This window comes from Erinaceus europaeus, chromosome 3 (assembly GCF_950295315.1).
Source record: "Erinaceus europaeus chromosome 3, mEriEur2.1, whole genome shotgun sequence".
NCBI classification, from domain to species: Eukaryota; Metazoa; Chordata; class Mammalia; order Eulipotyphla; family Erinaceidae; genus Erinaceus; species Erinaceus europaeus.
This window is the reverse complement of record NC_080164.1, coordinates 167,274,849-167,289,851: the sequence shown is the minus strand read 5'-3', so window position 1 is coordinate 167,289,851 and position 15,003 is coordinate 167,274,849. Positions and strand designations below refer to the sequence as shown.

The 15,003-nt window shown below is 42.5% G+C and overlaps 1 protein-coding gene across 5 annotated transcripts in view; it reads left to right on the top strand.

Moving 5' to 3' along the window:
• ZCCHC4 (zinc finger CCHC-type containing 4) overlaps window positions 1-14,716 on the top strand; it is a 50,467-nt gene extending 35,751 nt beyond the window's left edge. For 2 of the 5 annotated variants that reach the window (XM_060188260.1, XM_060188261.1), the window contains 5 exons: window positions 4,398-4,519; window positions 5,610-5,685; window positions 8,580-8,631; window positions 9,153-9,297; window positions 13,479-14,716. In XM_060188260.1, the coding sequence (XP_060044243.1) occupies window positions 4,398-4,519; window positions 5,610-5,685; window positions 8,580-8,631; window positions 9,153-9,297; window positions 13,479-13,614 (531 nt within the window). In that variant the 3' untranslated portion in view covers window positions 13,615-14,716. Of the gene's footprint in view, window positions 1-948; window positions 1,068-4,397; window positions 4,520-5,609; window positions 5,686-8,579; window positions 8,632-9,152; window positions 9,298-13,478 lie in introns of those variants that run through there. The other 3 variants (XM_060188262.1, XR_009549047.1, XR_009549048.1) reach the window with 3 other exon arrangements.
• The last annotated feature ends 287 nt before the right edge of the window (window positions 14,717-15,003 follow it).

Genomic DNA, 15,003 nt, shown 5'->3' with positions numbered 1-15,003 from the left:
CAATAACCCTGGAGGCAAAAAAAAAAAAAAAAAGAACCTCACTTCAGGGGTTGGACAGTAGCGCAGCGGGTTAAGCGCACATGGCACGAAGCGCACATACTGGCATAGGGATTCCAGTTTGGGCCACAGCTCCCCACCTGCAGGGGGGGTCGCTTCACAAGCGGTGAAGCAGGTCTGTAGGTGTCTATCTTTCTCTTCTCCTCTCTGTCTTCCCCTCTTCTGTTGATTTCTCTCTGTCCTAACAATGACATCAGTAACAACAATAACAATAATAGCAACAACAAGGGCAACAGAAATGGGGGAAATGGCCTCCAGGAGCAGAAGATTCATAGTGCAGGTGCCGAGCCTTACCGATAACCCTGGAGGCAAAAACAAAACAAACAAACAAAAAAACCTCACTTTATGGGGAGGGGTTTATGGCTTAGAGTACAGTTATTGACACATGGTACAGTCATCGCCCAGTGATAAGTGTCAGCAAAACACTCTGGCCCCCAACTAGGGTCCTTTTCCACTATCATGTGCAGGACTCCAAAGCCCGCCCACATCCTTCCCTTCCTCTCCTTCCCCAGAGTCCTTGACTTTGGGTTTTTTTTTTTTCTTTTCATTTTTTTAATTATTTACTTTCCCTTTTGTTGCCCTTGTTTCATTGTTGTTGTAGTTATTATTGTTGGTGTTGTTGATGTCATTGTTGGATAGGACAGAGAGAAATGGAGGGAGGAGGGGAAGACAGGGGGAGAGAAAGACAGACACCTGCAGACCTGCTTCACCGCCTGTGAAGCGACTCCCCTGCAGGTGGGGAGCAGGGCTCTCAAACTGGGATGCTTCCGCCGGTCCTTGCACTTCGTGCCACCTGTGCTTAACCCGCTGCGCTACTGCCCGACCCCCACCTACTTTCATTTTAAGATGATTTGGAAGTAAAATAAACTTCTGTGTCTTGGCCTCTAATAGGTAACATATATTCATAGAATTTTAAAGTTGGGAAGAAACATAGAAGTAGCCTAGGCAAATCTCCCACGGAAATCATCTTCTCACTAAATTCTTCATCTAGATTCACATGAATGCTTTCAGTGAGCAAAATCCTCAGCCTCACAAGGCAACTCAATTTATTTAATAGCTCTAATCATTAGAAAATTTTCTCATATTGAGATAAAATATGCTCCCTATTAACTTCTAACTGTTGGTCCTACTTCTGTTCTCCCAAGCAATAATGATAATTCTCATTTCTACCCCACATGACATCCTTCGATTATAAAATAGCTCTCAGCTCCTTCCAGTCTCTTCTCTCTCCATCTATCTCTCCTTCTCTCTTTCTCTCTCTCTCTCTCTGTTTTTATTATGTTTGTTTGTTTATTGCATGGAGACAGCCAGAAATTGAGAGGGAAAGAGACAAAGAGATACCTGCAACACTCCTTCACCACTCGCAAAGCTTTCCCCCCTGCAGGTGGGGGCTCGAACCTGGGTCCTTGTGGATTATAACAGGTACGGAACCACCCAGCCCCTCCAGTCTTCTCTTTTCTGAAAAAAAAAAAAAAAAAAAAGTGAAATCATAAGCCCTACTCTTTCCTGTTATTTTCAGTAGAGATGAATGGTTTGGGGCCAGGAAGTGGCACACAACCATGCACAAGGACCTGAGTTCAAGCCCCTGGTCTCCACCTGCAGGGGGAAGCTTTACAAATAGCCAGGGCTGCAGGTGTCTCTCTTGCACTCCCTCTCTATCTCCCTCACAATTTCTCTCTGTCCTATCAAATCGAAAGGAGGGAAGGAAGAAGGGAGGAGAGGAAAGGAAAAGAAGGAAATGGTAGCTAGGAGTGGTGGCTTCGTTGTATAGGCACTAAGCCCCAGCAGTAACCCTGGAGACAAAAAAAAGGGAGGAAGGGAGGGAAAGAGAAAGGAACTACTTTTATCAATGTCTGTTTTAAAATGGAGCCACTGAATGCAGGACTTCAGATGGGCCCCAGCTGCTTCCTGGGCTACCTATGCTTTTGTACCTCTTTCTGTGTGAGTTCAGCTGAGTCGGCTTTTATAGGCTGACTCGCCGTGCTCGGCTGTGAACTCGCCATGCTGACAAGGTCACTGGGACCCCCGACAGGTTATTTCACATTGTGCTTTTTAAGCTGGTCTTCTCACCTGGATGTGTTCCTTCTCATTGCTGCAGCTTATTGATTCGCCTTCCTGAATGTATATGCCTTGGCTGGGCCAGAGAGAGAGCTTAAGTATCTCCCATGAACGGTCTCTTTCTGTTGTCATCCAGTCCTTACATTGCTGTGATCCACTTAGTAAATACTGGCTTGCAGGTCAGTTCTCCTAAAATTCCCAAGTGCATTCTTGCCTAGAGTCTCACCAGGTCATTTCAACATATTTGAAAGTTGGTTTTTCTTTCCGATAAAAGTGTCAAGTTGTTCTTTGGGAGACTCTAAAACTGTGACTCAAACAGGACTTTACCTCTAAGCTCTGTTTTTATTAGATCCTAGGTCTAAACATACTGAGTGAGGCCAGTGTGTCCAGAGACCATACTTTGAGAGCTACTGATAGAAATAAAGAAAGATGGACTTAGTGGTCAGCTGGATTCATAGCAAATGGAGAATAACAAAGAGGTTGGAAGAAGAGATAGGAGCGAAACTGATAGATGTCATGCTAGTTGGGACTAGTTTGCTTTCCAGATGCTCTGCTGAAACTGAATGTTGAGCTAGGGGTCTGGAGGAGAGAGAGAAAGGTCTACAATAGTCACTGTATGTAGAACAGCCAGGGTTGGGGAGATGACATAATGGTTCTGCAAGTGGCTTTTGTGCCTGAGGCTCTGAGCTCCCAGGTTCAATCCTTAGCACCACTGCAAACCAGAGCTGAACAGTGCTCTAGTTAAAAACAAACAAACAAACAAATAAAAACTATAGTTGTGAATCCCTCCACATCTCAGTCTTAGCCTTTAAGCCATACCCTGAACTCTGAACTCAGGGTTTACACACAGTCTCTCATTGAACCTTTATAACAACACAGGTCAGTTTTTTGTTTTTTTTTAATTTTCCCTTTTGTTGCCCTTGTTGTTTTTCATTGTTGTTGTTATTGATGTCATTGTTGGATAGGACAGAGAGAAATGGAGAGAGGGGGAGAGAAAGACAGACACCTGCAGACCTGCTTCACCACTTTTGAAGCGACTCCCCTGCAGGTGGGGAGCCGGGGGCTCAAACCGGGATCCTTATACCAGTCCTTGAGCTTTGCACCACCTGCACTTAACCCACTGTGCTACCGCCCGACTCCCCACAGGTCAGTTTTTGCTGTGGGTCCTTGCCAGGGCTTCACTGCTTGGGACCAGCTGCTTCAAATAGAGAGGGAGCCACAGAAAGAGGGAGACAGCACTGAAGCTTTCTCCCCCAAGTATGGCAGAGGCTGGACTTGAACCTGGGTGGCGTGCACGGCAAAGGAGGGACCTCCCCAGGCACCTGCATAATAAATCTGAAGTCTTAAAACTGATAGAATGTTTGAGGGAGTTTTCAGAGTTAAAAGGTAATGCCATTATTGTTCATGCCAATTCATTGTTGAAATTAATACTTGGGGTGTGGGGTGGGTGTTGGCACACCTGGTTGAGCGCACATGCTACAATGCTCAAGGACCCAGGTTTGAGCCCCCAGTCCCTACCTGCAGGGGGAAGCTTTGCAAGTGGTGAAGCAGTGCTACTGGTGTCTCTCTATCTCTCTTCCTCTCTATCTCCCCCCATTCCCTCTCGATTTCTGACTGGCTCTATCTGATAAATAAAGATAATAATTTTAAAAAATCTGAAGGAGTTGGGCGGTAGTGCAGCAGGTTAAGTGCACGTGGCGCAAAGTGCAAGGACCGGCATAGGGATCCTGGTTCGAGCCCCCAGCTCCCCCCCTGCAGGGGAGTCACTTCACAAGCAGTGAAGCAGGTCTGCAGGTGTCTTTCTCTCCTCCTCTCTGACTTCCCCTCCTCTCTCCATTTCTCTCTGTCCTATCCAACAACGACGACATCAATAACAACAAGGGCAACAAAACAAAAGGGAATAAATAAATATTAAAAAAGGAAAACTATAAAAAAATTTAAACAGAAATTAATACTGAATAACTCACAGACATCATACCTAATTCTTGATTGCCCTTTCTCATAAAGTCTGTTCTGGGTAGGCGACAAGAGTTACCCTTTCAGCAGCAGGCAGCATGAGTTGTCGTAACAGATTTCACCTTTTTTATAATGAAATTTCACTGCCATAACAGCCTCTCAGGAGCAAGGCGGCAAGCTCTCACTTTTCAGAATCTTATTAAATTGTTGGTTCAACTTGAATCTAGGCATCAGCTTGCTTATTTGTTGAGTAAAGAAGGAATCTTCCATGTTCACTCATTTTAGTAAAATTCTCTCTCTTTTTTTATTTTTGTTAAACTTTCTAGGTAGATTATGATAATCATGCACTTTATAAACATGGAAAGACAGGTCGGAAACAGTCTCCTGTGCGTATCTTCACTAATATTCCACCCAACAAAATAACCCTGCCTATGGAAGAGGGGTACAGGTGAGTTCACAGGTAGACCTTGAAATGCACGAGGTGCTGAAAATAAAGGCCCATATATTACTGGACATTCAAATGCTTCTTTATTACTTTTTTAAATATTTATTTATTTTCCCTTTAGTTCCCCTTGTTTTATTGTTGTAGTTGTTGTTATTATTGATGTCGTCATTGTTGGATCGGACAGAGAGAAATGAAGAGAGGAGGGGAAGACAGAGAGGGGGAGAGAAAGATAGACACCTGCAGACCTGCTTCACCGCCTGTGAAGTGACTCCCCTGCAGGTTGGGAGCCGGGGGCTCGAACCGGATCCTTACTCTGGTACTTGCACTTGGCGCCATGTGCGCTTAATCCCTTCTTTAGTACTTTTAAATTCGCTCCACAATTTTCACTGAGTTGTACTTTATCTTTAAAGTTGTACTTTATCTCCACAATTTTCACTGAGTTGTACTCAGGTTATCTTTGGGTTTTTGTTTGTTTGTTGTGTTTTTTGCCTCCTGGAGGTCACTTTTCCCATTTTGTTGCCCTTGTTGTTATTATTGTTGGACAGGACAGAGAAACCAAGAGAGAAGGGGAAGACAGAGGGAGGAGTGAAAGAAAGACATCTGCAAACCTACTTCACTACTTATGAAGTGACCCCCCCCTGCAGGTGGGGAGCTGGGGGCTTGAACCAGATCCCAACGGTCCTTGCGCTTCACACCATGTGCACTTAACCCGCTGCCTCACTGCCCGGCCCCCTGTCTTCAGCTTTTCTAATGCATACGTTGTGACCTTTCACTGACCGTCAAGAATATGCCCCTGATTTTTCTTTTTCTTTTTTTTTAAATATTTATTTATTTCCTTTTTTGTTGCCCTTGTTGTTTCCATTGTTGTTGTAGTTATTATTGTTGTTGATGTTGTCGTTGTTGGATAGGACAGAGAGAAATGGAGAGAGGAGGGGAAGACAGAGAGGGGGAGAGAAAGATAGACACCTGCAGACCTGCTTCACTGCCTGTGTAGCTACTCTCCTGCAGGTGGGGAGCCGGGGGCTCGAACCAGGATCCTTACGCCGGTCCCTGCACTTTGCCCCTGATTTTTCTGTCTTTCTTTCCCCTTTAGATTTTGCCCTCTGTGTCAGCGGTACGTGTCTCTAGAGAACCAGCACTGTGAATACTGTAATTCCTGTACATCCAAGGTATAGACTTAGAATATATTTTTACTCAATCTGATATTTTGTGTTACCTTACTATTTTCATTACCTTTTAATTTTTTATTAGTGATTTAACAGTGGTATATAAGATGATCATAAGATTACGGGGTATAATTCCACACCATACCCACCACCAAAGTTCCGTGTCCCCTCCAAGTTTCATTATGTTTGTTTAATGTTATTTCGCTGGTATTATCATTGTTATTGTTATATTGTGGCCTCTTCCTTACACTTTTATCAGTATTTTCTTTCTTTTTTTTTTTTGTCTTTTTAAAAAATTTTTCTTTATTGGCGGATTAACGGTTTACAGTTGACAGAAAAATGCAGTAGTTTGTACATGCATAACATTTCCCAATTTTCCATGCAGTATTTTCTTTCTAATATAGCTACTTTCATCATCATTAACAACTACTTGAATACTTGAATCTCTTTTTTTCTTTTTGTCCTTTGTTGAAGTCTCAAGCCTGCTTATTTTTCAAAGACACACATTTCAGTTAAGAGAGACACTGCAGTACCATTCCACCATCCATGAAGCTTCTTCCCTTGATGCCATGCACAGTGCTCTGATGCAGTGCTGAGGACTTGAACCTGGGCCCTCATGCACTCTCCCTGGTGAGCTGTCTCCTGTCATCTTAAACTGAATTTTTATGGTGTTATAGCAGGATTTTTTTTACTAGAAAATTGTTCAAGCTCTGGCTTATGGTAGTATTGGGCATTGAACCTAGGACTTCAGGCATGTAAGTCATTTGTATAACCACTATACTATCTGTCTAGCCCTTTACGGCACTATATGACTGCTAACATGAGTTTTTCAAATAGGACACTGGGCTATGGAGATAGCATAGTTGGTGGCACTCAAGACTTGCAAGTGAAAAGTCCCAAAGTCAACCCCTGGGCCCATTAATAGCCAGAGCTGAGCTATGTTCTGGTAGAGCAAAGTAAGCAAACAAACAAAGAAACAAAAAACCAGAAAACTAAACCAGATGAAAGCCCCCCTCCTCCCCAAGAGCAAATAGGAAACTAAATGAGTGCAACATTTTGTTGAGGGCAAAATTAAGATGTTTTAAATAAGGCACTGAACTAGTTGATGCCATGTTGTAATAATTAATAGCATGTCCTGGATGGTTTTTGTGTCCCAGGCCTCATCTAAGAACTGTACATGCATTAACTCATGTCCTTCTCACAACAGTCCCAGCAATAAGTACCCTCCAATTTTTACAGATTAAGTAGGGGCTGTAAAATATTTTACCTCCTATTTATTTTTCAGGAAGATGGAATGACCTGTAAGTTACTCTGTTTATTTTCACTAAATCTAGTCAGCAAGAATATTTTCAAGTTTAGCTTTTCTAACAAGCACAAATTACTCTCCAGAGAAAAGGCTTTCTTTTTGTAATCCTTAGAAAGTAAGAGTTTTGGGGGTGGGGTGGTGGCATACCCAGGAGAGTACATATGCTACCACTGTACAAGCCTCTGGCCCCCACCTACAGGTGGGAAGCTTCCTTAGTGGTGGAGCAGTGCTGCAGGTGCCTCTCTTCTCCTTCTCTCAATTTCTCTCTTTCTCTATCTAAAATATATCAGGAGAGTATTTAAAGAAAAGAGTTTTTTATAAGTTTATAATCGTGTTGTTTTTTTTTAACTATGGGCATACATTTGATTATACCTTTATTTAGCAGCCATCTGTGCTCTTCATTAAAAAAAAAACAAACGCCCATATTATATAAAACTCTGATGAAGAAAGTAAAACCTTACTATTTATTTAGAGAAGCACGCCTTGGTGGTAAAAGTAAACAAAAGCAAGGAAGCGACCATCACAAAACCTAGACTGGGTGTAATTCAGTGGCAAAGGAGAAACGCTAGACCAGCAAGAGCATTGGGGAAAGTGCCTCACAGCCATGGTGTTCAGTTTCTTGTCCCATTTGGCCTCATCAGTGTTTATTTACAATACTCATGAAGCTGAACATAGGGATTTCTTTTTTTTTTTTTTTTTTTATTTTTTTACCAGAGCACTGTTCAGCTCTGGCTTATGGTGGTGCGGGGGGATTGAATTTGGGACTCTGGAGCCTCAGGCATGAGAGTCTGTTTGCATAACCATTATGTTCTCTACCCTCCGCCCTGAACATAGGGATTTCATTCACTTTTCTAGATACGGCCTAGTTGCTGTTTTCAAAACTACCCAACAATGACCTATATACTCACTGCCTTCCTAAATGACTTAACTTTCTCAGATAAGAATTTTATTATGAATCATGTCAAATGGTTGTATAAATATTATGATCCTGATTCATTCTTCTGAAATTTTGACTAACTTCTTTTTTTTTTAATTTATTTATTTCCCCTTTTGTTGCCCTTGCTTTTTTTTTTCTTATTGTTGTTGTAGTTATTATTGTTATTGATGTCATCTTTGCTAGATAGGACAGAGAGAAATGGAGAGGGCAAGAGAAAGATATAGACACCTGCAGACCTGCTTCACCACTTGTGAAGCGACTCCCCTGCAGGTAGGGAGCCGGGGGCTCAAACCGGGATCCTTATGCCGGTCTTTGTGCTTTGCATCATGTATGCTTAACCTGCTGTGCTACCGCCCAACTACCCTTGACTGACTTCCTGTGGAAATTGGGCTCCTGGGAGTGGAGTGGACTCTCATGATCATGTAGGTACACCCCGTTTTGAAGTTAAGGAAATTGGGGCCCATCAAGCAGGTATTTTGAGTTGAGTAGAGAAATGCATGAATTAAAATCAAAGTATTTAATTGTGAGGCCCAGAAAAGTGAGAAATAGGGAATGAATAATTTACACAGATTTTTAATAACCCATTTTAATTTTTAATTGTGGAACTTGATTTTCAGTGACAAACTAAACATAATTTAAAAATTGTTTTTGCAGGATGGTCGGAAATGGAACCATTGCTTCCTCTGCAGAAAGTGTGTGAAACCTTGTGAGTATCTAGACCTAGTGCTTACGGTCCCGTGAAGGCATTTTATAGTTCCTCTTCACCTAAGCAGTTTTTATTTGTAAGAGAAAAAAAATAATAAATAAATAAGGTAGGGACCTGCATTAATTTGCCGACTTTACAGGAGTTCCAGTCGTCAAAGTGTGTGTTTCCTCCATAGGGAGGCATGACAATATTTCTTGCCTGTTTTAGTTTGACATTTGGTTTGACTTATTCTAGTGGGCTTTCTGTCACTTAGCTAGTCTTCATTGTGTCAGGGACTCTCAGCTCATGACTCATTGGAGAAGGGCTGAATTTGTTTTTATGTACCAGAAAGAAGTTAGCAGCTATTTGTGTAGGATTCCAACCTTTTAGCCTTGACATCTTTAGTCAAATTATAACCAGGTATGCAAACCAATCACAGCATCTGGAGTAAACACTGCCCATGCTTCCCTACCATAGAGGCTAAATCAAATGAAAAGTTATGTTCAGTGAACACCGTCTCAAACCGGATATTTATCTCACAGCCTGGATGCATTGTAGCAACTGCAATTGCTGTGCTCTCCCGAACCATTCTTGCCGGAGCCCCAAAGATGGCTGCTTCATCTGTGGTGAATTAGGTCATAAACGGAGCACTTGTCCTAACATCTCTGCATCTCAGAAGACGAACAAGTTAGTTGAGTTCTCCTACTTACTAGAAAATATTTTCCCTGTTTGATTTGTACAACTCCATGCATCTAAGTACACAATCGAGGATTCAGACTCGCTAAAATGATCGCTGCCTTCTCGTTAGGTTCTGTTTGCATAGATGGGGGGAGGGAGATTACGAAGACGGGTCAGAAAGCTTAAATTTTACAGGTAAGACATGAGGGGCCGGGCGGTAGCACAATGGGTTAAGCACACATGGTGCAAAGCACAAGGACCGGTGTGGACCAGGATCCTGGTTTAAGCCCCTGGTTCCCCACCTGCAAGGGAGGTTGCTTCACAGGTGGTGAAGCAGGTCTGCATGTGTCTATCTTTCTCTCCCCCTCTGTTTTCTCCTCCTCTCTCTGTTGATTTCTGTCCGTCCTAACAATGACAGCAGTAACAACAACAATAATAACAGCAACAGTGATAGGCAACAAAAGAGTGGCCCCCAGGAGCAGTGGATTTGTAGTGAAGACACTGAGCCCAGCAATAATCCTGGAGGCAAAAAAAAAAAAAAAAAAAAAAAGACATGAAAGTAGCTAGCCAGCACATGAAGTAGAAAGTTACTAATTCTGTTTCTCCTGTGGCTCATATGAAGTTATAAATTGTGGGATGAAAGTTTAGGTTTTGTTGAAGGACATGTTTGTTTATTTATTTTTGATAGAGACAAAGACATTTAGAGGGAAGGGTGAGAGAGAGAGAGACATACAGCACCACTTCACTGCCCTGAAAGCTTTCTTTTTGCAAGTGGGGACTAGGGGCTCGAGCCCTGCTCCTTGTACTTGATAATGTGGACACTCCATTGCGTGGGCTACCTCCACCCCCAGAACAAGTTGAAGTCAGGAAGTTTGAATATAGGTTCAGACTAGAGAAGGTATTACAGAGGGCATCTAGTACGCAACTCCACAGTGGCCATATTGGAAGATGAAGGTACTGCTTGACAGCAAGCGTCTTCATTGAGGGCTATCAGTTAAGGTCTCTTAGTACTAGATTTGCTCGAGTTTAATTCTAAGACCAAATCCCTTAGGGTGTGATATAATAATTCTTAAATTTCTTAGAGCTAAGACTCCTAAATTCTAGTTATCTCCAGGTGTTGCTTTCAGACATTTTTAGAGCAAAATTGGCAAGGCATTGTTGCTCCTTATAATAGTCTTTTAGCATGTATGATATCTGTTTGTTTTTTTTTAATAGCTGTCTGTTTTATATTTGCTTTTATTTTTTGTATTCTGGTCTTGAACTGGAATGATGCTGGCTCCCTCTTGTGGCTAAAGCTTGTTTAATCAGCTATGTAACTATATAATTCAGAAGACAAATACTGGATCAGCTTAAAATTCAGATCAACTAGCGAGCGGGTGGAGCGGCAGTGCAGCGGGTTAAGCACACGTGGTGCAAAGCACAAGGACCGGGGTAAGGATACTGGTTCGAGCCCTGGCTCCCCACCTACGGGGGAGTCACTTCACAGGCAGTGAAGCAGGACTGCAGGTGTCTCCCCCTCTCTGTCTTCCCCTCCTCTCTCCATTTCTCTCTGTCCTATCCAACAACGATGACATTAACAACAACAACAGTAAAAAAAACAACAAGGGCAACAAAAGGGAAATTTAAAAAAAAATTCAGAAAATTTAAAGTGAAATAAGAAAAATAATTGATTTATACTCAGTTCATTGCATATGAAAGGCTAGTTCTGAAAAGCTTTGTATTCATATTACAAGTAAATATAATTCCATTTTGCTGACTCTATCTTCTGGTGAAATCTGGTTTGTGTTTAGTCCCTTTTATTACTGGCTAAGTCAAAAGAAAATTTGTTTAACTTTGTGTACAGACATGCATGATTTCATTGACTTTGCCACTGGGAGATTATACTCCATTAAACTTGCAGAACATCATCAGACTTTTAAAAAATGGCTGGAGGGAAAGGAGATTTACATAACATGCCCAAAGATGACTTAAAGATGACTGTTTGGTTTCTTTTGAACTGATTAGGATATCATAGTCCTCAGCAGAAACTACAAATGTAAAAACATAAACTTAACAAGCAAAATTGAGAGTCATAACCATGTGGCATTACTAATAATAGGTAATGTTAATTTAGTGATCACAGTATACCTGTCATTTTACATACCAGAATAACTCACGGGCTAGTATGTAGTGTCAAGGTGATTAAGAACACAGGTTCTAGAATGAAATTAATTCTGCTATTTCCTCACTCAGTGATTTCAAAGCCTCAATCTCTTCTAAGAGAAAGTGGGTTGAGGGGAATAACATCTTCCTCGTCTCAGTTTCACAGCTCCTTTGGAGTCAGACTGCGCCCATTCATTTTTGCATCTACTTGAATTCATAGCTGGCTGAACAAAAAAGTGAGGTCTGAAGTTGGCCCACTGGAGAATTTACATACTATTTATGACACTCTTTTCCCAAGTCTTAGTCCTAAATATATTTGGAAAATAAGCTCTTCTGTTGGGGAAAAAAAAAAAAATGAAAGGACCTTAGAAATAACTGTGCAGAGGGTGGCTGCGTGAGACGTGAGCTCTGCTCTAGTTCTTAGGGCCTGGAGCAAGGCGGGTACATGTTAGCTGGTGTCGTATGCTTTACATTGGGTTGTCCTAGCTCTCCCCCGCCAAGAGAATTGGATCAGTCCTGCTAGTTTCCCGGGCCTGCTTGGCCCCGCCCCAAGGAACCCCGAGAGAGTTCCAGAGTTGCAGAGTTCGAGAGTGCTTGGTGCCGCCATGGGGGAAAGAGGCAGCAGAGTTCTGTTTGGTGATTAGTTTGTCTTAGTTTACGAATCGTTGTTCCTGAATAAAGAAATACAGCTTCCCTGCCCAGCCGTATGTCTCTGGTCGTCTCTGTTACCCGCCCGTGAAGCTAGCCCGGTCAGCTGGAGCCTCCGAATTTTAACAACAATCTGTTAAAATGAAAAGGAGGGTCTGGAGCAAAAGCTCCGGTAGGCAAGAGTCTGATCTGTACCTTCTGCTGATGGCTGTGCCTCACTCAGAAAAGGGTCGTGAGAGCCTTCTAGACAGTAAGGATGGATGACATGTCTGTACTGCTGGGGTCTGGGTCGCATAGCACTTGCATTCTCCTTGAGTCGTTTATACCTGCTTTGAACATCTGCTTGCTCTGATGTAGGCACCAATAAAAGGAGCCCAAACTCTGGCTCAGGGCTGCATTCGTGGATTTCCCTTTCTTCGGGGAACTTAGCCGGACGCAGCCCCTCTGGCACACTTGGTGTGTGAAGTTTTCCTTTTCACTTCAGGTTGATGGCCGAACCCGAAGGCTGACACACTTTCCTTGGACTTGTGACTTAGAAGAAGTGAATCTACCACTAGATCTTGCTGGGGAGTCTCAAGAAGTCTCTGCTTTTGCCAGACTGGCAGCCCCAGCCCAATCTTTAGTTTGTGATGTGTTAAGTGTGTTTTCTTGCTAGCTTGGGGAAAGTGGATGAACAGACCGGAAATCTTTCCCAGCTGCAGGTTGCCTGTAACTTAGTTCAGAGGACAGCAGAAGCAGAAGCAGCGGCCCTTTTTCCTTTTTTTTTTTTTTTTTTAAGCTGGTATGGTTTAGTGTTTTCAAACATGTTCATTCTGAAACTCTAGTGTTCAAAAAGACCAGGTCACGTGGTCATCCTCTGTGCTACTCATGAGGACTTTTAAGATTACAGAAAGAAAATTATCCATGACATTTAGAAGATGGGCCTTTATAAGAGTTGTCATTTTTTTTTTTTTTTCAATTTGCTGCTTCATTTCTCTACCTCTGCTAACTGCCAAATGTATCAGTCTTTTTTTCCTGAAAAGTGTAATTCACAGGTTTGAAGATTGAAGTGCTGTGTTGAGCTATGTGAGATGTACAAAAAAAAAAAGAAAGGAAAAAGAAAATGAAGCCTCCCAACTCAGTGGCTATTTACCTCTGCAGTGTGTTTGTCCTAAATAGATTGTTCTAAATCTGTTGTAGGCATCTTTCAAAGAAATGTCTGTCCTCAGCCATTTTGCTTGGTCAGGCTTCCAGCGATCTCCTTGTTATTATGGTTAGGATTCTGAGGATTTATGCTTCTAGTACAATAAATCCTTTACCTTCTGTTTTCTTACTTGGGTAGCTAGTTAATGAAACCTCACCCTAATCACACAATTCATTTGTGCTCACTCCGCAAAATAATTTAGCACCTTGTTTTTCAGAGCTGTTGGGAAGCAGAAGCAAAGGGAAAGTAATGAGATGAAAATGGAGATGACAAGAGGACAACCCATGAGTCATACATCTGTTATGAGGAAAGAGAAGAGGAGAGGACGAGCTCATCAATATCTTTGCTCTTAAATGTCCAGCGACTTGAGAATAAGAAAGATTTATAGTCCAGCCTTCCATTTTCTGAGAGTGCCACACCGGACCTACGTACTGTCGCTTTCAAACCTTTGCACTTTTCTCAGCTAGTTAGAAGGCATGTGTGTTAGTTGCTGGTTTTTCGACCCCTCAGTGCCTCTCTGGGGGCTTGTCCCATCTTAACTGGATTACTAGTGCGCTCATGCTCAGTGTGTGTGTGTGTGTGTGTGTGTGTGTGTGTGTCTTGTCTTAGTTTCTTCTGATCCTAGTAGCTTGACTCCTTTGATCTGAGAAATGGGCACACAGCATTCTTCTGCAGAAAATGTTAGAAGGAAATGGAAGTGAAGGGGCTGGGCAGTGGTGCACCCAGTTACCTGCACATAGTACTAAGTGCAAGGACCTGGGTTTAAGCTCCTGGTCCCCACCTGCAGTGGGTCTCCTTCATGAGCAGTGAAGCAGGTCTGCAGGTGTCTAGCTTTCTCTCTCCCTCTCTATTTCTCCCTCCCCACTCAATTTCTCTGTCCTGTCTAATAAAATGGAAAAAAATGGCTGCCAGGAGTAGTGGATTCGTAGTGCCGCCATGAAGCGCCACTGATAACACTGGAGGCAACAAGTCAATAAATACACAAATAAGTAAAATATTAATAAAAAAAAGAAAATGAAAGTGAAGACATATGGTCGTGTTTACATTAACATAAGTATCTGAAATTAGTTAAAATGTTTGTTTGGAGTTAATCAAATATTACTTAATAGTAGGTAAAGTGAGGCACCATATATAAGTATTTTCAGACAAGACCTGAAGATAATGGGAAGAATGTTAACATGGCTGGGGAGACAGCATCATGGCTATACAAAAGACTTTCTTGCATGCCTGAGGTTCTGAGGACCCAGGTTCAATCCCCAGTTCCACATAAACCAGAGCTGAGCAGTACTCTAGTGTCTCTTGCTGTTTCTCTCATTAAAAATATGTTAGTAAAAAATATTTGGGTGGGAGTAGGTAGCACATTTGTATGCAAAGAAACTCTGAGGCCCAAAGACCCAGGTTCAATCCCCCCACACCACCATAAGCCAGAGCTGAGGAGTGCTTTGGTTTAAAAAAAAAAAATCGGGGGTTGGGCGGTGGCGCAGTGGGTTAAGCGCATGTGGCGCAAAGCGCAGGGACCGGCGTTGAGGATTCTGGTTCGAGCCCCCGGCTCCCCACCTGCAGGGGAATCGCTTCACAGGCGGTGAAGCAGATCTGCAGGTGTCTATCTTTCTCTCCCCTTCTCTGTCTTCCCCTCCTCTCTCCATTTCTCTCTGTCCTATCCAACAACGAATTGCATCAACAAGGGCAATAATAATAACCACAACGAAGCTACAACAAGGGCAACAAAAGGGGGAAAAAAA